This window comes from Sinohyriopsis cumingii, chromosome 18 (genome assembly GCF_028554795.1).
Source record: "Sinohyriopsis cumingii isolate HCF-2022 chromosome 18, ASM2855479v2, whole genome shotgun sequence".
NCBI classification, from domain to species: Eukaryota; Metazoa; Mollusca; class Bivalvia; order Unionida; family Unionidae; genus Sinohyriopsis; species Sinohyriopsis cumingii.
In genome coordinates this window covers 98414569-98440231 of record NC_142978.1, presented here as the reverse complement: position 1 = coordinate 98440231, position 25663 = coordinate 98414569, and the positions used below count along the sequence as shown (strand labels likewise).

The 25663-nt window shown below is 34.6% G+C and overlaps 1 protein-coding gene across 1 annotated transcript in view; it reads left to right on the top strand.

The window, feature by feature from the left end:
- LOC149777567 (coiled-coil domain-containing protein 63-like) overlaps positions 1 to 25663 on the top strand; it is an 86885-nt gene that overhangs the window by 40173 nt on the left and 21049 nt on the right. The window contains exons 6-7 of the mRNA XM_089940809.1: positions 16725 to 16912; positions 19947 to 20236. Of these exons, the coding sequence (XP_089796935.1) occupies positions 16725 to 16912; positions 19947 to 20236 (478 nt within the window). The remainder of the gene's footprint in view (positions 1 to 16724; positions 16913 to 19946; positions 20237 to 25663) is intronic.

Below are 25663 nucleotides of genomic sequence, written 5' to 3'. Positions count from 1 at the left end.
AGTTTTCAAACATTCTGAGTTCCTCGGACATCTCTTTGACATAAAACATCAGACCAACAATAATGAAGCAGACATTACAGAATATAAGAATACATTTTATTTTTAATTTGTTCAACACATACAAATAAATTTTTTAATAGGTCAAAATATTAAAAAAAAATGCCCATACGATTCCTTTAGTGCCAACTTGTCCATTTAATCTTTGAAAATCTATCCATCTATATACTGGTTTCATGATGGTTTTAGCACTCCACTGATTTTCTTGTTTATCGTTGCCTCTTTGATTTCTGCCATTTCTTTTGGATCAGTTCTGTAAAATAAAATGTGATGAATTAATAAAACAAACAGTACACATAACATAACTGTTATTGGCAGGCTTCACTTTACAAATCATGTTTGGAATCCTTTTGTTCTGAAAACAAGGTATTAAACCTGAAAACACTATTTCTGTTAACTGACTTTTTTGAATTTGGGACCATCATTCTAAACTTTTCATAACAAATACAGTCAAGATTATATTCTGTTCCTGGCTCACTGAATGACAAGTTCAAACTAATGTATCATTATTGCACTGTATACTCCAACGCTGTATTATTGCAGGCTCTATATTATTGTGGCAAACAGGATTTTTGGATTAATTTTGCATATGTGCCATCTACCAGTTGTTTACAGAGGCAAAGTTTTAGCTAGTAAGGACGCAAATATTTATTTTTGCAATTTCCTCTAAAATGTCAAATTTTTGTTTACAAGTTTACAATGGAAAAAAATAAAATAAACACCACTTTTTGTGTAAAGTGCATGCAATTATGTTGATCATACAAAACTCCATTCGAACTTGCTATACCTGCACTGGCTTTGATTGCAAAATATATTCAGTGTATCATCTGATGTTTGATGATTATAAGTTATATGCTGATAGTGACACACATTCTTACATGGTTATGCTTGGAATTTCATTCTATGGTAGACAATATGGACCAAAATTGACAAAATATTGCTTATGATCCTACTTATCCTACGCAAATAGGAAAGCAATAATAGTTAAACTATTTTTTAAAATTGGTAATATTTCAGTATTAATAATATTAATAATAGATTCATGTATATATATAGATTTCTCTGCCCACATTGTACTTAAAATTCAGACTAAGTGATATATATTTTTTCATTTTTGATTTCTGTTGTTGTTATCATGATTTCAACTTAACGGACATAAGTGTATTCAATTGAGTCATTCCGTCCTTTATTCTGGTGGAAATATTCAGCCAGTGCAGGTGTGGACATTCCATCTTATCATTTGAAAGTTATGTTTATTATGATATGTGCATGATACCATACGTAAGTTAGGTACATACTGTGATAATATATATATTGAGTTGTTCCCCCATGGTACTGTAATCTGGGTCAGACGCCATATGCAGTTTAATTTGCATTAAATTTTAGTCTGCATTTACACGATTGGATTTACCAAGAATTTTTTTCTTCTTACAAATAGAGGGAAAGTCAGAGAAACTTTACAATTTGTAACAATACAGCAATAGCAGATAGGTTTTAATATGCACCAAAAGCAACATGAAGAACGTTAATACAGATTTCCAGGCTATTGTAATCAAACCTTAAAGATTCAACACAATGATTGTTGCTTCGAAAGTTTTTAGCAAGTTTAAAATTGCTGCATCTTTATCTTACCTTGCCATTTACTGGTGATGGGAATTGATTACTTCGGGAAAAAATACATATCCACATTTGTTGCTGAAAAGCAAGATGGCCTTTAAAAACAAAAATAATTATTTTAATTATGTAACCTGACATCTTTTATAAAGTTAAGAGATCAGTGATGCTTGCATGTTTGCAAATTCGTATGCAACAGGTACTATCATGGATGCCATATATCCTTTGCAAATAGACAAACAAAAGAAATCCAATTTAAGTACTATTTAATCATCAACATATGCATGAGCATTAATCATTTTAATATGGTGCACAAATTTACACCCAAAAGGAAGGGCATATACTATCTGGGTTTGCAAGGTTGATAGAGTTGTTAAAAAATGACCATCATGTGATGTCACGAATCACTACCTGGTATTTCAAAGTAGAATGCAGCAGCAATTTCGGACAAACACATGGTAATATCACAGGCCAGTACAATTATTTAAATTTTAAAATACTGTACTTAAAGAAAGTGGATAAAGTAATATAGCTTTATATCAGTATACTGAAGCAGTAATGCATCTGATTGATTGCTTTGAAGATTTCCTTGCTGCCTAGCAGCCTATATGCATGGATGTTCTGTTCTATTCTTACATGTCTTAAACACGATTCGTAAACCTATTCTTCTGATTTAATGCACTATAATAATTATGTTGTTGTTGTTGTAGGGTTTAATGCCATTTTTCAGCACACGATAGGCTATACATGGCAGCCAGTATTAATGGTGGAGGAAGAACCCGGGAAAACCCCGGAAAGAACCACCGACCCACGAGAAGCTACTAGTAAACTTTCTCACATACCCACATTTGCTGAATCCGAGACTCGAACCCACGCAGACAGAGGTGAGATGGCAATGATCCGTAACGGAGAGTGCTTTAAACCACTCTGGGCCCCTAATGATTATGCATAGTTATTCTAAGATCCATTTTCTAGTCATTAAATATTGTTCAGATTTTATTGTTGAATTCATTTTCATGTTTAATAATAATAATAATAAATAATTAAAACCATTTCTTTTCTTTTAAATCTAACTAATGTTAATGGGTTAGTTTGCTTTGCTCTAGTCAAAATGGGCATAGTTAAATAATTTTTATTATTAAATTGTACTATATTCTTGTAACTCACTTCCAAAGAATTACAACTGATTCATACAAAGATAAAATAAGAAAAACAACAGTAATAAGAGATTATTATTATTATCATGATTAGTATCATATATCTATAAAGATTAAACAATGCATAGAAGCAGAAACACGGAGTCCAATATCCATACCATTGTTTCACAATTATTTTTTTAAAAATCCCTTTCCTCCAACACACACAAGCTATCAATAGGATAAAGATGACAACAATAAGATTTACTGAACGCTGTAGGCCTACATGTTTGTCCGAAAGCAATACGGCTGATGGCGCAATGCCCAGTGGGTAAAAGCACAGGTGCTCGACACAAGCGAGATGCTGAGAAAGAAACAATCTAAAGGAAAAAATCGTACAAAGTGACAAAAATACCTTAGATTACCCCCATAACCCATTCTGACATAGGACCCTCTCTATCATAATATATGAGAGAGAAGGTACGGAACTTTCAAATACTTCGTTCCACCCATGACCCTCGATTTCCTTCTGCTATTTCCATCTTTAAAGGCACACGACCATACTTTATGGCTTGTTTTACTCCTGAGATATTTTTCTATCCATCAAGCCATAATTGACTTTTCTGCGTTGTACCAAACTGAAGTTACGGGCTCCGAAACGTGCGATTTTTGCGAATTTTTTTTATTTTGGACAAATGCGTGCACATGTGAAAACCGGTGACAAGACCTACATGGACAATGTTTTCAACTCTATGGTGCATCCCTTCTTAAATTACAGAACAGTGGTAGATGCAAAAGTAAGTTTTTACTTACCATTAACTTGATTCAACTTTAGGAATCCTGTTCCATGCAAGAATTAGACATCATCTTCTTCACTACACATACATTGTATACATGCGACTCTATTTTCAAAATAGGTCAACTATGCGGCACACGCGTCAATGCCAAAGTATGATTGGCTCAAAAGATTATACTTAAATAACATCCATGCATCAGAGAAATAAATATTTTCAGTCATTATCTAACATATTTCTGGAAATTTTCATTTACTGCTGTGCAATCATTATTTTATTTATTGTATAATAGGTAGTATGCACAGCTTAATTAACTCCCCTGGAATGACCCAATTTCTCTGCCAATTAACTGCACGAAATTAAAATTTTGAACTGGGTCAGCTGCGGATGCTGGAATAGAAATGGCAGAAAAGGAATTTCTTAAATTGGTTATTGGTCTAAATGACTGTTTATCATGGCTGTTGTGACTTGGCAAGTTAGACTTTGTATAAGTTACATATATAACAAGAACTTAAAATAATTTGAACTTGTAATACTCTGCCAAATATTGGAACAAATGGGAAACTAATGACTATAGAATAATAATAATAATAATAAATTATTAGTATTATTATTACACCTGAATTATTATAATAAAGGATTAAAAGTTACTGTTATAAAAAAAATTATTGCAATTGTTGTATATTACTTTAAAATTTGATATAGAAAAGTCACTCTGAAATTTGCACTTTTTTTAATACAAGACAGTAGGACATTTTCCCACCACAATGGTCTACTGGTTTTTTAAGTTAGGAGGGGGATCCCTATTCTTTCATGAAATGTATAAAACAAATAACAGTATTAAAATGGATTCTTATTCAGAAGTATGGTATACAAAAGATGATAGTATCATTAAAACTTTGAAAAAAACCTGGTTATATAATATCAAGATGCACATAAAATAACTATGCCAGCAAGTACAACAAAACAAGAAACACACAAGTGAAAACTTTACTCAGTGCATATTCATTATTGTACAGCAAATTTTATACGTACTTGACAAGACTCTAAAACCCATTCAAATCTGAAATGTTGTCAACCTTGCTCTGATTAATTAATACACTTGCAGAACTAGTGTTACCACAACTTAATGATTGTTTCAAGAAAAAAATATATATGAACTCCTCATAAAACATGATTTATACTATTTTTCCTACATTATTCATTGTGCATAGAAGAGAACAAACATCAAAAAAAAGGAACATAAATTCTAAGTAATACAAAACATGAACTACTTTTTCCAAGATAAGACCATACTTGCATGGGTGATTTTGTAAATAAGGGAGTGGTGGTTTATATACATACAAAAATGTTCTTTGTTAGAAACATTGCTTACATGTACAAAACCAGAATGATCATAAAATAAGAAATGCACAGTTGTTGATTTACTAATATGAAAGTACATTTATGTAATCTTTTAGATAGCTAGTATTTTGAAACATGTCACTGAATGATTGGGTCTATCACAATCATCCACAATAAAGTGATTTTGAAAACCTCAGGGATAAATTTATGATAAGTATATAATTACATGTCACTAGTACCTGTTAGTATTTCCAAACCAAGTCACTAAGAGAAGGGTCTGTCCCAACCTTCTACAGCCAAGTGATTTGGTGACAGAATTCCATGTTATGCTAGACAAATAATGGAATGTTGTTATTACTGTAATGGGTATTTCCAAAGCAGTGACTGAGAGATTAGGTCTGCCCCAACCTTCTACAGTCTTATGATTTGGTAGCCCCAGCCACAAATTTCCATGTTATGTTAGACAAATAACTGAATGATGTTATTATGTTATTTGCAAAACCAGTAACATAGATATAGGGTCTGTCCAATCCTTGTATAGTCAACTTATTTTTGAACATCAATAGGATACAAGTTGCAATGTGTAAAATGGCTAGTGCTTCCTTTTTAACTCTGTGTGAAACAATGCTTTTTTATTCATCCAGTTATAAAACGTATAAAATCTATGATATTGGTGTGACCATTATTGTTTCTTTTTTTAAACTACACAAAATTCCTTCACCACTATGCATGCTCTTTTGATTAACGAAAAGAATCATTAATTATCTCTCTGTAACATCAAAGTACATCTTGAATAATAGTAATAATGCCATATGTAGAGAGAGAGAGAGAGAGAGAGAGAGAGAAATAGATAACAAACAGCAAAATACTTTAAACACTGAATTAACTGTGCCTTCTCTTTGACAAACTAAATCTTCATTAATGTTAGTAGTGCCAAGCTGAAGTACATGATACTGTTACACTGAAAAAATATAATTGGGCATCTTACATGTAGCACATAACATGCTCCCTAAATGAATTCAATTAACCCGGCAATGTTTTGTACTTGTAGGAAATAGGTAACAATTTGGTACAAGTCTGTTTTGAAATTCTTATTTGCTTTCGATGTGCCATTTTCTTTTCAACAGACATTGCCTGCAGAAAGTCCTTTCTAAATTGATTTAGCATGACAGAAAGAAATTTTTGAATTATCTCATCGAAAAGTTCTTTTATGCATGAGGCTTTCAGTGATAAATCATAAACCAGATCTTCAGCTGAACTGGAGGTAGAAATTTCCTCAAAACATCTTTTGCATATCATTCCAGACCAGAGATCATACAGTGCACCTGAGCCCAATAATTCACTTATACAAAACTGGTGCAAATTTGACCCATGCATATTAATGTTTTTATCAATTAATAATCTGAGACACTGGGAACACTGTTCCATGAAAAACTTAAACAGGTCATCATAAATATTGGTCAATACTCTTGTGACACTGTTTTTTTTTTGGTTTCTGTCAAACTTTCAAGGTCATCTGTCAACTCTGAGATGATGCTCCATCAGCTTCAATCCATCCAAAATTGTCATTTGCACTTGGCCTCTGCATAACATGACTGGCCTTGTTCTGATGTATTGAAGCAATATGACTGCTGGATACTATTATACTTGAATCGCAGCTTGGTCAGACAGTAACCACCAACATACCGAATCTTACTTCTGGCACTACCTGTAACAGATGAAGAACACTGTCTTTCTGAAATCTTTCTTGAAGAAATGGGTAAAAGTTTCTCCTTTTCCTTCAACAAGTATTTTCTAACATCTAATGTCAAATTAAAACAAATTAAAATTCAGAGCAGCCTGTGAATGTACAGGTTTATCAGCAACCAGGCATGAAAGCTTGTACTCATCACTTATTTGGTCATGTGACACTTTTTGTAGAATTAAGATACAAATTCTGGTTTGACAGCATTTATGGCATCTTTATTCATCTGCAGGTTTTCAGTTAACTTCATAATAACTTGAAACTGTTTACCAATGAATAACTGGACTCTCTTAAAATTTTCATCCTTTAATAGAGATGCATTGCAAGGTCAATAGTTTCTTTCTGCATGGGAGTTTGAACATTGTCCTTCATTAATTCATGAATACATTGCCTCATGTCAGAATCAACAGGAATCATTGTCACATCTGTATCATCTTCTTCAAGTGGTAAGTTAGCAATTATCTGATTGAAATCATCATCCAAGACTTGCTCTTCCTCTTGGAAGTCATCTTTTTCAGTAATTGTTTCACATGAAGTACGTCATCCTGGGTACCTGGGTCTTCTGCCTCAACATTTGCAAGGTATTCATATGGTGGAGTCCTGTAATGAAAACAGAATGAAACAAGATGACATGAAAACGTGTACATGAAATATGCAGTATTGTTTTTCAACCAGCAAGTCATCTGCTTTATTAATAAAAAATTAGTGTTCAAATCCATCATTTACCTATAAAATACACACACATACACATGTTGTCATTTTACTCATGGTAACTGAAAAACATATTATTGTAAGTACATTGTCAAAATAAAGTACACTATCATAATAGCGCCTTCATATTTCAGGTTATTATCAAGACTGAAAGTGCAAGATGGAGCAGAAATAGAGGTGGATGATCTATACAGTACTTACAAACTCGAATTACTGTGCAAAGGCCTGGAACCATTACAAGATATTCATTTATTTGGAAAGTATGTCAAGCAGTTATTTCCTTACACAATGGAAGTGGAACAAAGTATGTTGGAATTTCCATAAAACCAATTGGTGCTTTCAAAGATGGGAGCCAGAATGTCTCGGCAGGAACGTATAGACTTGATAAGAGGTGACCTTCCAGAGACATACAATGTTTCCCTTTACGCACATTTGTGCGTCAGGGACGCACGCTGGAGAAAATTGACGCACACATTTTGTTACCATGCGTTTTTTGGATGCAAAGGATTTTCATAATATGATCAGGATTTATTTAATACCCAATGCATTGGATGATAGATGGCATTGTATATACTTCGTGTATAGGCATTGACTGGTTCCCCGCTTTGTTTGCTCCCTGCCTTGCTCTCCTCTATTCGTATAGCAAAGTGCAATGCAGGGAACATAAAAAACAATGAACCAGACTAGCGTAGGCAATGTTATGACAGAGTAGCTTCCCCTAATCTCGCGAACTTCTCGCGATTTTCATCGAGCTCAGCAAGCTGTTCTAGATATTTAATATCAAGGCTTGTTGCACTAGAAAGTGATCGCCAGATTAAAACGTCATGCACTTAAAAGCATTAGCGAAGAAAGTGAAAGAAGCAGAACACAAAAGAGTAACCGTGGATCTAACTTTAATGAAAAATGGAGAAAATTATTCCCTTGACTGGAATATTCATTATGATTACCGGTGTGACTTCTGATCGCATGATTGCAAAGACTGCAAAAGTGAATAATCCTTTCGTGACAGGATTTTAGAGTTTTTAAAAATAGGCCCTTGTTTGCCATAAGATATCTGGAGAACACATTATAACCTAAGATATTATTTCACAACATAGAAATCAGTAAACTTGCAGAGACAAATGCGTTATTTGGATTACAAAGTCAGCGGGTCATTGCAGATTTGGTTGGTTTTTAACTTTCACTGCAATAAAAGAAAGATCTTAAAGTTCAAGTGTAACTTATTAGAAAGAAGATGAATCAGTATCCTCCTTGATATTTGGATAAATGTGTTCTAGGATGAAGTACAATGAAACCTATGATAGTACACATTTGATTAAAGGCAGCAAATTAACTCCCATTTGGTTAAAAAGATTTATTTGGCTTTTTGTATTGGCTTATATGTAATGTGTTTAGCTTTAATATTGTTGAGGAGACTGTTAAAAGTACAACTTTAAATGAAAAATGAACTAATAAAATTATTCTTTGAATGGACAATGCTTTTGTTTGTGAATTGTGCATGTTGGTGTATTTGTATGTTTAGAGAGAGAAAGAGAGTAGTGCAAGTTGCAATATCCTATTTCAAGCTGAAAAAGTATAAGTCGTTTGAAAATGTGTCAGTACATTTTTGACCCCCCCATTTTTTATTTGACCCCCAGTTTTGACACCAAAGGGTTTTTTGTACCCTCAATTTTACACCCCTGGGGGATACACTGGACATACAAAGTTAATGAAGTTGAACAGGGTTTATTAGAATGCTTGGTAGCAACTAGATTATCATGCAATAGAGTTCCAATTTTCAAACATTTGACATTTCGGGAGAATGACTGGATCCTGAAAATTGCTGGCAAGGAAATAGATTTAAGGAGCTTATTCATCAATAATGAATATGAATGCAGTAGGGATGTAATACAGGCAGTGTGTCAGCAAGTTGAAAATGTTAACTTGTGTGAAGGCAGGCAGGGGAGTAATCAAATCAGTTACATGTATATTTCTTGCCTCTGAAAAAACAGGTGAAATAAAGACATTGAGATCTGTAAATTGTTTGCGTGTCATCAAATATCTTGCCCAAGGGTCTAAGGCATGTAGGGCTTGTCAAAAAATGATAGTCACAGAAAGTAGGAACATGGAATATATAGAGGAAGAAAATGAAGATACTGAGGCACCCTAAGGATGTCATAAAAAAGTAACAACATTGGAAGATTTTAAGAAACTTATTCCAAATGCCTCCCCTGAAATATTAGACTTTCTGTTTTGTCTGGCCAAAAATAGTGTTGCCAAGGATTCAAGAGGTCATCAATGGAGTAAGAAGTTAATTTCAGTTTATTTAGACCTATACACAAGAAGTCCTCAAGCATATGAAAACCTAAGAGACAGTAATATTCTTTTATTACCCTCTCCAAGTACTGTAGTTCTTTACAAGAACAACATACAGCATTATGTAGGCTTTCAAGATGATATTTTTAACTGGATGTTTTCAGAAGCAAAGAGATTAAATGTTTCTGCTGAGGGCTTAACAGTTGGTATCATTTTTGATGAGATGTCCATTCAAGAAGATTTACATATTGTCAAAAACGGTGATGTAATTGAACTTGTGGGTTTTTCAGATTATGAAGATAAAGGCAACATCATCAAAACCCTAAAAGATGGAAAACAAATGAAGTCATTAGGAAATTATGCATTGCAGATGGTGTTCCTTGGCCTCACAGGTTTTTGATTTTCATTTGCACACTTCATCACTAGACAGACCCAGGCATCAGAATTATATACATTGTTCTGGGGAGCAGTAGACAAACTATCTATGGATTTACTACAGCTTATGTGAACATGGATGGTGCCCAATCCAATCACTCATTTATGCATATGCATGGAATTAATATGAGTTCAACAAACCTTAATGTGACAAAACCAGTAAATCCTGATCAAACAGTTGTATTCACCATGGATTACTCACATGTCATCAAGAAAATACGAAATAATATTATGAAAAGTGGGATCAAAAAAGGCTGCACTAGAAACCTTGAACTGCCTGACAAGAACATTAAATGGCAGATGTGGGTTGATGCCTTTAACTGGGATATGACAAGCCCTTTGCAAATCCACAGAGCCTTAGCACAAATACACATATATCCAAATGCCATGGAAAAGGTGAGAAACCATCTGGCTGAAGAAGTACTAAATGATGACATGTTGAACCTTATGACTCAGTACCAAGCTTCAATGGGACTGAATGAAGCCTCACTCTCAGGGGCAATAGACACATCCAGATTGATAAGAAATTTTCATGATCAAAGACCCATATCTCAGGCAAATGACATGAGGCTGTATGATAATCTGCAGATCCTCCATTGGTTCAAGAGATGGGAGGAAACCATAGCCAGAAGAGATGTCTCATCAACAGAAAAGGCAAAGAAGCTTCTATCGTGTCAGTGCATTGAAGACCTATATGCATGCATTTTAGGATTTGACCAGCTATGTAGAAAAGTCATAAACATGTCATGGCATGCTACCCCAGCCCAAATTAATTCTGATGTTGTAGAAAATGAATTCTGTCAACAAAGGGCAACATACAATGGGCCCAACTCCCATCCAAATGCACTCCAATATAGAAGAAACCTCAATAACAATTCTTGGACAGAGCAGTTTGTCAAAGAAAGGTAATGCTGGTGCAAAACGTGTTAACGCTACATCATATGCCTTTAGTAATCCACAACCATTGAGGAAAAAAGCTAGAAAAAGCCTCCATCCACACATTACTGAATTAAGACCTATAAGGCTGTAGACATACTAATAGTCACAATACTGCATTCACACTCAGTTAGACAGTCACTAGATCATTTGACTGAAGACGGTTGGGATAGACCCGATCTCTCAGTCAGTCGTTTCAAGGTCTTAGCTAAACAATGCTAATTTTCTTTTTATTCCTTATATAATCTTGAACTTGTGGACAGACAGTGGGAGTGTAAATGGTGCTAACATGGGAGTTGGAGCTTTTTTTTATTCTAAAATCAAATATGGGCAGGATTAAATTCTTTTATATAGTATTTCTGACTTAAATTATATTTTATACGTGCAGTGGATATTTTATGTGCTGTAAATCAAATTCCTGGCAGCACTATTTTCTGTTTTTTACCACACTTGTATGAGATCTGTCATGATTCCTTTACAACTCAACAAATGTACACATCCCCAACTAAAAGTCTGAGTATTTCCCTCAAGGCAGTACATACACTGGATCAAATCTTGTTCCGTATATGCCTTCTACATTCAGTCAAAAATTATTAACTGTCAATGCTCATTTTATTATATGTACAAGGTTTCACGTGTCAATCACCTAGGCATGACCCATACGTGCATTAAGTCCCTAGGTCATAGTTATTAATATATGAGTCAATCATTACAAACCGCAAGTACATTTTATATATGAACTTCTAGTGATTGTATTTTAATACCATTCTAACACCTTGCCCAGGTAACAGCAAATGTGTAACATTTCACAAAATTACCAACCTGTCTTTATGACAACATGACAAGCCCTCTTCCTCAGGAACTGATGACTTGATTGCAAAAACTGTGGATCTTTTCTGGTTGTGGGATGAAAGCATCTTTGTTAAAATTAATCACCTGAAGACCACTTAGTGTACGCACCTGTCCAAGAGCAACAGCAGTTGACCAGGGTGAGAGATCTGTCTGCAGTCAATTTCAACCCTAAGTGGAGACAGAAAATAGCATTTATTTATTTATTTGTTTTGGTTTGTAATTTACACACTCTCTTATGTTCATTAATTTTTTTAGGGGACTGGTATGTACAAACAAGAGAAATAAAAATTAATTTAGGGTTGTGTATGCAAAGAGGGATGTGAAACATTAAAACAAATATATCCCATAAAATCTGTTTCTTAAAGCAGGTATGAATAACAAATTCCTGTTACATATTCCTTATACCTAATGCTGAATTAACATAGTAAACCTGCATTATTAACATGGTGTACGGAAGCATAGTAAAATATGAATGGTAGTTAACATGTTTAAAATTTAAATTTACATGTTCACATTTTCTATTTGATTACATGAATATAATTTCAGATGTCTTATGCAAACAAAGTTCATTCATGCATGAACATGAACTTATTTTTTATGAAATTTCTAAATCAACACCTTTGATCAATACTGTTATAATTAAAGCATTCCCTATCGAAAAGTTGGAATTCGCCAACACCATTTCTTGTCAGCATGGGATAGCCACTTTCTAGCTGACCCACCTACATGATAATCGATAGGAATGATTTATTTTCTCAGAAATTGTGATCATAGCATTCATTATGTCTTTAATCTGCTGATACACGAAAGTATATCGTTACTAAAATCTAACCTGGATCTGGCCATTTGTATTCGTAATCATGTGACTACACAACTCTCGCAACATACAGCTCAATGATATCAGAGGTCATACAGTCACATGATATCAACAACAGACCATTTCTAGTGTTGCTATAGGAAAACAAATCGAACATATAAATAAAAGTCATGTAATTTTTATAGAAAAATGAAAAAACAAACTTCTCAAAATATTTATTGTGAAAACAATGATGAAAATCTGTAAATGTTGCAGAAATTTGAAGAAAACCAGATTCACTACGAAGAGCACGTGTCAATGTGGTAGTCATGTGACACCAACAAAAAACATCGCTGACACGTGCTAGGTGCTTCTTGAAAATGGTTTTCTCCACCCTGCTGCGATACCAACAGGTATCTGTTCGTTGTTCTCAGAATAAATATATTGAGAATTAAGTGTGCATTATATTTATTTACAAACATTAAGTGACTTCTATAAAATATGTCCAAACTCTATGTACAACAACTTGGGAAATTTGTTTAATGTCAATATCATGTGACTATATGACCTCTGATGTCCTTGACATGTAGGCTCCGAGATTTGTATAGTAGTCATGTAACTCGGAATGCAAATGACCAGATCCAGGTCAAATTTCAGCAACGACGTACTTTCGTCTCGTCTGTCATCAGATTAAAGACATGACAAATGCTATGCTCACGATTTTTAAGAAAATAAATCATATTTCTATCGATTTCATGCAGGTATTTCTCAATGAAAGGTTGTTCAAGTGTGCTGGATCGGCTAGAAAGCGGCTACCCCATGCAGACACCAAATGGTGTCAGCGAATACCAACTTTTCGATAGGGAATGTGCTCTGACCCTACACCCCAACATAAATGTCCAAATATCAAAAATGGGGTGGCAAGGGTCAGAGAAAACTCGGACTAGCATGGAACAGGATTCCTAAAGTTGAATTGAGCTAATGGTATGTAAAAACTTACTTTTGCATCTACCACTGTTCTGTAATTCAAGAAGGGATGCGCCATAGAGATCAAAACAATGTCCATGTAGGTCTTGTCACCGGTTTTCACATGTGCACGTACTTGTCCAAAATGAAAAAATTCGCGAAAATCGCACGTTTCAGAGCCCGTAACTTCAGTTTGGTACAACGCAGAAAAGTCAGTGATGGCTTGATGCATAGAAAAATATTTCAGGAGTTAAACAAGCCATATAGTATGGTCGTGTGCCTTTAAAGACGGAAATAGCAGAAGGAAATCGAGGGGAATGGGTGGAACGAAGTATTTGGAAGTTCCGTACCTTCTCTCATATATTATGATAAAGTGGGTCCTATGTCAGAACGGGTCATGGGGGTAATCTAAGGTATTTTTGTCACTCTGTTTGATTTTTTCCTTTAGATTATTGTTTTTTTTCCTCAACATCTTGCTCGCGTCGAGCACCTGCGGGTAAAAGACATCGTACAGTATTTATATTTAGCCAAACAACCCCATTCCCATCGAAAACAGACGCAATCTACTGAAGAACTGATGTAGTGTACAGCCGGCCTATGAAACTAGAGCCAATAAATGTTCTTCTCTTTTTAAAATTTAATGTAATATAATTTAAAAAATAAACGAACTTACCTCCAATCCTTCCATAAAACAAAAACTTGGCAACCTTGCAGACACCAAATCTCCGACTTTGTAATCTTCGAGTACCTTTCTCGGCTGAACAATATTTAGGAGGTTACGAACATTTCCGGTAATAGGATTATCATATACATAATGCAAACAAGTTATGGCGATTTATCCTATCATTTAAAACGCAAGTTTTCACAAACCAGATTGCTTGCAAGGACAAATGACCACTTTCGAATTTAATATTATGGCGCGTACAAGACTGGTGAATCGGCTGCTGTGATTGGATAATTCCATTCTCTGCAACCAATGGAAGAATGCGAAAGAAATATTTCCCAGAACTTTTCACAACTTAAGTATTTTTTAAATTTAAAAGAAGCAAGTAGATAAGCACATACTACGAGCATTACGTATGGTCCTTCAATTATCTAAATTTTGTTCTATAAGATTAAATTATCTCCCAGATCGTCCGCAGACCGGAAGTGCCTTATCAGGACAAAAAACAAATAGAAGTTCCCGGTCGGCCGACCGTCGCCGTTTAAGCTGCCGACCCTAGCACTTTTTTCTTCGGGTTAAAAATATAATTACAAAAAAGGAAAATATTAAAAATACAAATAAATATTCCCGACAGATCTTAAAGTGCCTAATAATTTTATATGTATATATATTAAAAACAAGTCATTCTTTTAATTTAAATCCTAGACTTGTTAGTTGCTTTTGTAATGACAAACATTATTCATTTTAATAAACTGCAAAAATACATTCTGGATAAATATAGTGAAATCTCTAAGTGCACAGTTAAAACAGATCAAGTCCATTTCCTCGTTAAAAATTTTCTAAGTCAACATTTCCAAGCTATGTCCAAGCTAAAAAAAAATGACTAAGTTCTTATTTCTGAGGTTTTTCGGAGCCAAAAATAAACAAAGTTCTCATGTCCATGGTATTTCCTAGTTTTTTTTTTTTTTCATGTACGAGATAATGTCTGAGGTTCGCTTATAAAACCTTGGACAAAATATCAACATTGTCCCAGATTTCCCAGGTTTTCCTTGGAAAACCATGGAAAAGCCTTGGACATCCAAGGTTTTAGGTCAAAATTCCAAGTATAACCTCGGAAAATGTACAGCCAGGAAAATAGTAATTGTGGACCAGGTCAAGTAGTGGGGTATATAAACTTGGTTACATTAGGATTATTTATTTGTGCCTTAATGTCTGAAGCATAATTAATCTTATTGTTTTGTTCATTTTTTAATTTGGGCAGACTTATTTTTTCAAATTACTATTCTCTGGAATGACAATGGTATAAATAATATTCTTGAATTGAAGCATTTATTTGGGATTATAGTGAATTCCATGAAGGACAGTTTGGATTGTATTATTGCGATACATCAAAAGGATGTTAACACATCATCACATTCCAAGCCATTGGCACATTAGCATATTTGCGACCACAGGCACTGCTCCGATGGCCTAAGTGGTTAGAGCATCTGCCTTGGATGTGGGAGGTCACAGGTTCGAACCCCAGCTGAGTCATGCCAAAGACTTATAAAAAATGGTAATAACAGCTACCTCACTTGGAGCTCAGCATTAAGAGGTTAGCGTTAGGACTGGTCAGCATGGTGTCAGGATAATGTGACTGGGTGGGACGTATTCTGCAGCATGATGCCCCAGTGCTGGACACCATTATAAACTGCAAAACTGCAACACTGCTGACATCATAGCCATATGATTGAGCCCAGTGTCCACTGAGCCACCACAGTCCTTAGTATGTTTGTACCCTATATATGAAGCCTTGACAGTATGTTTGTGTACACTATGTATTAAACCTTGACAGTTTTTTGTAGACTATGTATTAAACCTTGTCATCATGTTTGTACACTTCCTTTTAAGCCTTGATGGTATATTTGTACACTATGCATTAAGCCATGTCATGTATGTTTTTATACTGTGTATTAAGCCTTGACAGTATGTTTGTATGCTGTGTATTAAGCCATGATGGTATGTTTGTACACTAGTATTAAGCCTTGACAGTATGTTTGTTCACTGTGTATTAAGCCTTGACAGTATGCTAAGTGTACACTGTATTAAGCCTTGACAGTAGGTTTGTACATTGCATATTAAGCCATGATTTTATGTTTGAACACTATGTATTAAGCCTTGACAGTACATTTGTACATTGCATATTAAGCCATGATGGTATGTTTCTACACTACATATTAAGCCTTGACAGTATCTTTGTTTACTGTGTATTAAGCCTTGACAGTAGGTTTGTACACTATGTATTAAGACTTGACAGTACATTTGTACACTATGTACAAAGCCATGACTCTATGTTTATACACTGTGTACTAAGCCTTGACAATATGTTTGTAATATTCAGGGATGAGGCCCAAATTAAGATGCTGGCTTTGAAGGATCGCAGCGATAAGGACAAGGCACTGTATGGCACAGAGATGAAAGAACTGCAGCGAATTATCCACCATGATAACAAGCTGAAAGAGTTTATGTCCATCAAGGCCAATGATCGGAATGAGTTCAAGGAGGAAGAAAATGCAAAGAAAAAAAGAGGTATTTGATTCATTACACCTCTCTCTCCCTTGATAACTCACATACAACTCAGTCCAAAAACATTGACTGCATTATAAGCTAGGGTTCAAGTTACCAAGGGACCTCTGAAAAAATAAAAAGAGAGTAACATCCCAGCTAGACTTTGAGAAGACATTGGAAGGGAGGTGGGTAGTGGTGCTGTTTAGTGGCTGAATACTTGTTATTATAATCACATTGGGAATAATTGCAAATAAACAACTTTTTCTAAGGAAATTGTTTGCTTTGAGGTTTAAATTACCTTTATTTTCAAGACATCCAATGTATAAAAGATTGTGAAAAACAACTTGAAGAGATTTCAGCACATCTGCATGTGTATTTTGTTGTGTACCAACAACAAATTTTGCATTTCATCACTGCTTTTTGTACAACAAACAAGATTCCTTTCATTCAGAATGGAGAGACATTTGTTGCCTGAACGAACTGTCAATGTTGAGACTTGATTTTTAAAAATTGTTTTGTTTGTGAAATGTTGATGCTGTGATTTCATTGTATGTTTTAGTGAAACTTCTGCTCATCCTTGAGGAAATCTCTGAGTGCCAGTTCAGGAATTTGAAGTTCACTACAAACTCTGAAACTTAGTGAAACTTCTGCTCATCCTTGAAGAAATCTCTGAGTGCCAGTTCAGAAATTTGAAGTTCACTACAAACTCTGGAATTCACTCGTTATTAATTTTGATGCATAACAGATCAGTTCTTGCTGCTTGTGACATTGACCCCTGCTTTCTAATTTGGCAGAATTTAGTGTCATAATGAAGGGAACAGAGCGGTCTCAAATGGACAGAGTATCTGAACTTCATTTTATGGTATATAAATCCATTTCTGACATGCATTGGAAAAACTTCTTTTGTTTACATTTGTTGTTGTTGTTTTTGGGTTTAACACCACTTTTCAGCACATGACAGGCCATACATGGCGGCCAGTATTAATGGTGGAGGAAGAACCCGGGAAAACCAAGGAAAGAACCACCAACCCATGAGAAGCTACTGGCAAACTTTTTCACATACCCACATTGGCCAAATCTGAGACTTGAACCCATGCAGACAGAGGTGAGATGGCAGTGATCTGTAACGGAGAGCACTTTAGACCACTCGGCCACTCGGGGCCCCTTGTTATACATTTGTTTCATGGAAGATAAACATATCAAGAAAGTGTATGTCTGCATCAATGTATGTGTGGGTCATGCTCCTTCTTTTGACCATTATTTACAGGTTTCATTCAAATATATTTGCCTATATTAAAATTAAAAATATTTTATACAGATATCGGTTTAAAATCTTTTTTCGAATACAATTTTAAAGTGTGAAAATATGACTGCAGTTAATTTTGTTCCAGATTTGCATCCAGAGTAAATGAATAAAAAAAAATACATTGAAGCTTCTGCCAAACAATGTATCTTTTTGTTTGAAAATATTCAACACCTACTGAAACTTTATTTAAAAAACACCAATGGTTTATTTTCAGAGATGGGTTAAAATACAATGATGTACATAGTTGAAAACAAATTGGTACCAGATTATTTGAATACCTTTACTCCAGACTGCAAAGGTCATAAGTCACATGTTTTTCCTTCACAAGTCATATCCTAAAATAATGGCTGAAATATTTAAAAGGAGTGTTACATATGTTAGTGTTTTAATACAGAATATCATGCATAATGATATTATATCTTGCACAACCCTTGATGCTTTTAAACACAAAACAACCGTTTTGATCCAGAATATAACTTTTTAGCAGTATGCTTATGTATGAAATATAGAAACTTATTGGGAAAACAATTTTTAGATTTTATGTATTCTTATAATTTTACATGTGAAAAATATATCTTTATTTGAAAAAACAAAACTTCCCATCATGTCTTCTTATATTGCTTGATTGTGTGTACCTACAAAAGTTATACCTGTATCAAGATAATTAAGCACTTTGTGAGCTAGAACAAATAGATAGGAACTGCATTACATTTAAGACATGGAAATTAATTTTCGCTGAAGAAATTTGACTCGTACCATTCATGTCTAAAGTTAGGTCCCCTAACTTCCTTGAAACCTTGATAAGCCTTGCAGCTTTGATGCATTGCTGAATCACACATGCTTTGTTTTCAGATAGGCACAACTAGTTTTATAAATGTCAAACACATATTTTTTACTGTGACAGATTGGGTCAACTCATTCCAACCACTCTCTTAAATCACTGATATTTATATGATCAGTCTATGAAAGTGAGGTGAATTTATAAAAATGGGGGTGGAGTGTTGTGCTGAAGAGCGAGTTTCGTTACCTTAGTTTTGATTCTGGAGCAAGTCTGGTATATAATAAAGAGAAAACTTTCTTTTCCAACATAAAAACCAGATATATTTCATGTTTTAGTACAAAATACAAATATATTTTAATTCAAAGATTTGCCACTCATTAAAATATCATATTTTTGGACCACATAATGAAAAATAAACCAGGCATTAATGAAAGAAAAGAAAATATGTTCTGTATATATTTTTTTTCTAATTTATAACTTGTCATATATAATTATCTTGTCTGTGAAAATACTGCTTGTATTTTATTGTGCACAATGTGTATACTGTGCATTTTAATACAACTTGATCCCGTGTGAGAGACTTCAACTTGACACACTATTAAGACTAAATAAAAATTCTTCTGTTATTGCTGAAAAAGATTTGTAACAATAGATTTGCTTCTATGAAAGAGTGGTGTGCATTCAATATAATGGTGATAACAAAATCAAGAGATAATTTTCAAATTAGAAATTTATTTTTTCGCAACAAATCATTGAAATTGTTTTGCCCAACTTCAGATATGAGCTGGCTATTAACTTTAAACTGGTAATAATAGTAACTGTTTGAGCTAAATAAAATCTATACACAAAGCTAAATAAAATCTATACTCAGAGCTAAATAAAATCTATACTAGAAGCTAAATAAAATCTATACTCAAAGAGAAAATGTTTTGTTGGGCATCATTCATAGTTTGTGTTTTCTGTTTTAGTTTCAGGGGACAGGGACTCTGACGCTGATAAGCAGACAATCAAAACTCTTGAACAAGCATTTGAAAGGATAAAAGAAATCACTGGGAAAAACGATTTATCTACAATTGTGCAGGACTTTCTCAGGAAAGAGGATGAAAATTTTGCCCTGTATAATTATATTAATGAGATTACAGATGAGGTTGATGCTCTTCAGGAGGAAATTAACAACCAGAACAAAGAAATAAAGCTCATGGAGGATGATGATATCAAACATAAGAAAGCTCGGCTAAAACTCCTGAAAGAAATGGAGGTAACCATTGTCATAATCTTGGCATATTTGTTAGGTAGACATTTACCATCAAGAAAGGGGATTTAAATTGCTCGTTATGTAATGTGCATGTATTGTGAATTTTAAGGTTCATTTTTTTAGTCAAAAGGACCTTAATTAATGTTCATACACTGCTGCTGATATTCTACACTTTTGATATGGTAATGAAAGTGCAAAGGAAGCCACTCTGTTCCAACTTTAACCTAATTTCTCAAAACATATTTTAAGATTGAGACTTTAAATATTATCATGTAATATTTATGACAATTTTCATAAAAAGATAAAATAGAATCAACAAAAAATGAATTCAGAACATATTTGAACATGCAGAGTTTGAGGTTGTGGGTGTGTGTGTGAGTTGGATTGTTAAATTAGCTCTAACAATTTTTCAGTCATATTGCTATGATGACTGCAGTGTTGCAGTTTATAGTGATGTCCAGAACTGGGGCATCATGCCGCAGACATGTAGCATCATATCCCACCCAGTCACATTATCCTGACACCAGGCCAACCAGTCGTAACACTAACCTCTTAATGCTGAGCACCAAGTGAGGCAGCTGTTAGTACCATTTTTATAAATCTTTGGTATGACTCTGCTGGTGTTCGAACCCATGACCTCCTTCATCCGAGGCAGACTTTCTAACAAACTAACAACTTAGGCCTCTGGAACAGAGTTTGGGTTTTTTCATTGTTTAACAATTTTCAGAAATCTTTAAATTTTTCAGAGAGATAAATCTTTTTTTGTGAAAAGGCAGGATATATATTTTTGTATTGAGTCATTGTTGACTGCCATATTGCAAGAATCTGATAAATTCTTTGTTCCAAGTGAAACTCCCGCAGTTTGAAAAAAAAAAAAAACATTGAGATGTTGCCTGGATAAATGAGGTCTCCCATGTGTGTGAGAAACATATGATGGTCATTTTACCCAAGATAGTTAACACTGTCTTGCCATGGAAACTGTATCTGGAGGCTTACTGGCTTTAACAACACATCTTGCCATGGAAAATGTAACAATGACAAAGAAATTTTATTTACAACATTGTCACCTGTACGGTGAAGTGATAAGCATGAACACTGGTAATGCAGGAGAAGCATGTTCAAGTCCCATGGTGTGTTCATTTTTGTTTCTTTTTCTTAATATTTGTTATGCATGTTTTTTTTATACCTTGAATTAGAAAAGAGAATTATGTTACTACTGATCTTTTCTGTGGAACTGCAAACAAAACAACAAACATAAATGATAAAGAGCTGACATTATTGTGAAGGACACCATAAGAAATCGCTTCTTCAGTCTGTTATACGTATTGTTTACCATAAATAATGGACATATTTCATTTCTTAGGTAACAAACTAGCATTTTTTCCCACTCAATGAAATATCATGTTCAATTTAACCATTATGTGTGTTCTTTAATAATTTGTCTCCCTTTCTTTATAAAAATAAAAAACTTTAAAAGACCCCCCCCCCCAAAACCCATACAAATTAAACAAATACAAAATAAATAACGTGCTATGTTACCCCAAAAACCGTTATATTCTATTATTCTCTTGTTCCTGTATTTCTTACTCTAGTTACTCTTCATTAGAGGAATGGTAGCTCACTAATACCCCTTATCTGGCTTACATAGACATATACACTAATACCCCTTATCTGGCTTACATAGACATATACACTAATACCCCTTATCTGGCATACATAGACATATACACTAATACCCCTTGTCTGGCTTACATAGACATACACACTAATACCCCTTGTCTGGCTTACAAAGACATACACACTAATACCCCTTATCTGGCTTACAAAGACATACACACTAATACCCCTTGTCTGGCTTACAAAGACATACATACTAATACCCCTTGTCTGGCTTACATAGACATACACACTAATACCCCTTGTCTAGCTTACATAGACATACACACTAATACCCCTTGTCTGGCTTACATAGACATACACACTAATACCTCATGTCTGGCTTACATAGACATATACACTAATACCCCTAGTCTGGCTTACATAGGCATACACAGTAATACCCCTTGTCTGGCTTACATAGACATATACACTAATACCCCTTGTCTAGCTTACATAGACATACACACTAATACCACTTGTCTGGCTTGCATAGACATATACACTAATACCCCTTGTCTGGCGTACATAGACATATACAACAGTATTTGACTACCTTCACTAATACCTGTATCTGGCTTACATAGGTATACATACTAATATCCCTTGTCTGGCTTACATAGACATATACAGCAGTATTTGACTACCTTCACTAATACCCCTTATCTGGCTTATATAGACATATACAACAGTATTTGACTACCTTCACTAATACCCCATATCTGGCTTACATAGACATATACAACATTATTTGACTAACTTCACTGATATCCCTTGTCTGGCTTACATAGATATACACACTAATATCCCTTGTCTGGCTTACATAGACATTTACATTAGTATTTGACTACCTTCACTAATACCCTGTATCTGGCTTACATAGATATACACACTAATATCCCTAATCTGGCTTATATAGACATGTGCAACAGTATTTGACTACCTTCACTAATACCCCTTATCTGCTTACATAGACATATGCAAAATTATTTTACTACCTTCACTAATGCCTCTTGTCTGGCTTACATAGACATATACAACTGTATTTGACTACCTTCACTAATACTCCTTGTCTGGCTTACATAGACATATACAACTTTATTTGACTACCTTCACTAATACTCCTTGTCTGGGTTACATAGACATATACAACAGCATTTGACTACTTTCACTAATACCCCGTATCTGGCTTACATAGACATACACACTAATAGCCCTTATCTGGGATACACAGACATATACAACAGTATTTGACTACCCTCACTGATACTCCTTATCTAGATTACATAGACATGTACACTAATACCCTTTATCTGGCCTACATAGACATATACAAAATACCCATGATCTGGCTTACATAGACATGTACACTAATACCCTTTATCTGGCCTACATAGACATATACAAAATACCCATGATCTGGCTTACATAGACATGTACACTAATACCCTTTATCTGGCTTACATAGACATATACCATATTTGCTGGCCTATAATATGTTACTTTTTGACCAGAAAATCTTAGTTTTGTCTTTTACTCCGAATTGACTTATATACACTGTATGGAGTTTATCATCTGAATCACTTGATCGAATGTCACATAATTTTTCTATGGACAAAATTCTCCAAAAGTATGAACAATATTGTGCAAAATAAATTTTTTATTTTGGGAAAAAGATCATGTATGGAAAAAAAAGCATCCCATATTGAGTACATGCTATGTACATATGCTACAGCTCCAATCAGGTTTTCCAAGCTAACACCTGTTTGAGGTCAAGGTTTAGCGTGCCAAATACAATTAGTGAGGCTACCAATAGGGAAATGATGCTACCCATGGGTGTTATGAATATGGTACCATGTAGTGAAAAGGGAATGTCAGTTGGTTACTGTATATATATATATATATATATATATATATATATATATATATATATATATATATATATATATATATATATATAAAGAAGAATGCAAGTGCATACATATGCATCTCTTTCTGTATCTCTTTTCCTAAAAGTATGAAAAAAGCATTTTATCATTAATGATGCAATTGCCCTATTGCTGGTAATCTGAAATAGCATACAGTGATACTTTTAATATTTATGAAACCATACAATTAATATAGTTTAATTCCACACAGTATTGAGAATTTTATCCCATCTGTAACTCAATACAGGCCCCAAGTGGCTGAGTAGTCTAAAGCGCTCACCTTTATGGATCACTGCCATCTCACCTCTGTCTGCATGGGTTTGAGTCTTGGGCTCGTCCAATGTGCATATGTGAGAAAGCTTGCCAGTAGTTTCTTGTGGGTTAGTGGATTTTTCCAGGGTTTTACCAGGTTCTTCTTTCACCATTTATACTGCCTGCCATGTATAGCCTGTCTTGTGCCGAAAAAAGGCATTAAGTCCTACAACAACAACAACAACATCTGTAACTTAATAAATTCTCAGGTCAGCATCATTATTCATAGCTAAAAGTACATAATACATTTTAAAATATTTTGTGTGAAACAAATTAGGTACTTTTAGACACATTTAATTTATCCAGACTGGTTCCTGAGTTACAGGTAGGATAAAATTCACCATGCTGTGTGTGGGTAATACCCCTTATCTTGCTTACACAGAGATATACACTAATACCCCTTATCTGGCTTACATAGACATGTACACCTGTACCCTTTACCTGGCTTGCATAGACATATACACTAATACCCCTTACCTGACTTACATTGACATATACACAAATAACTCTTATCTGGCTTGCCTAGACATATACACTAATACCCATTATCAATAGACCATGATATATCACTTCACCATCTCCAGCATGTATTAGGCATTCATGATACAGCCTTACTGTGGTTCAAGTCCTACTTGGTCAATAGGACACAAATTGTATTTGCAAATGGAATACACTCCAGCCCAGTTGATCTATGTTGTGGTGTTCCACAGGGGTGTGTTCTTGGACCTGTTCTCTTCATTCTGTACACTCGGTCGCTCTCAAGTGTCATAGATCATCATTCTGTGTCTCACTAATTGTACGCTGATGACACCCAAATGTACAAATCTAGCCATACAACTGAAGTTGATGCTACCATCCAAGGTGTAGAGAGGTGCATTTCTGATGTGAAATCATGGATGACATGTAACAAGCTGCAGATGAATGATGATAAAACTGAGGCCATTCTGATCACAACATAAAGACTTTCTCATTCACATCCTTTACCTCAAACAATAAATATCAGCAATGCCAACATTAAATTCACACAATCAGTACGAAACCTAGGTTTTACTCTGGACAGTACTCTCACATTGCACCAACTTGTCATGAACGTATGCAAGGCTGCATATCTTGAGCTGAGATGCATCAGCTCAATTCACAAATATCTTTCAGTTGATGCCACTAAAACAATTGTGTGTTCATTAGTACTTTCAAGACTGGACTATTGTAACTCAATTCTGTCTGGTTCATCTCAATATCTACTCCAGAAACTTAAAAAAGTTCAAAACACAGCTGCTCGGATCACACTTAGAGTACCACGATTAGAGCACACCTCCCCGCTGCTCTGTACCCTACACTGGCTATCCATTTGATCCAGAATCAAACATACCTATCCGATCTCACCCATGTGTACACACCAGTAAGATACTTACGCTCCTCTTCTGGCAATCGTATACTCATTATTCCCACTATGAAAACAAAGTCATATGGACAGCCTTCTTTTGCATACCAAGGCCCAGCAATGTGGAATGAATTGCCCACTGAACTTAGACAC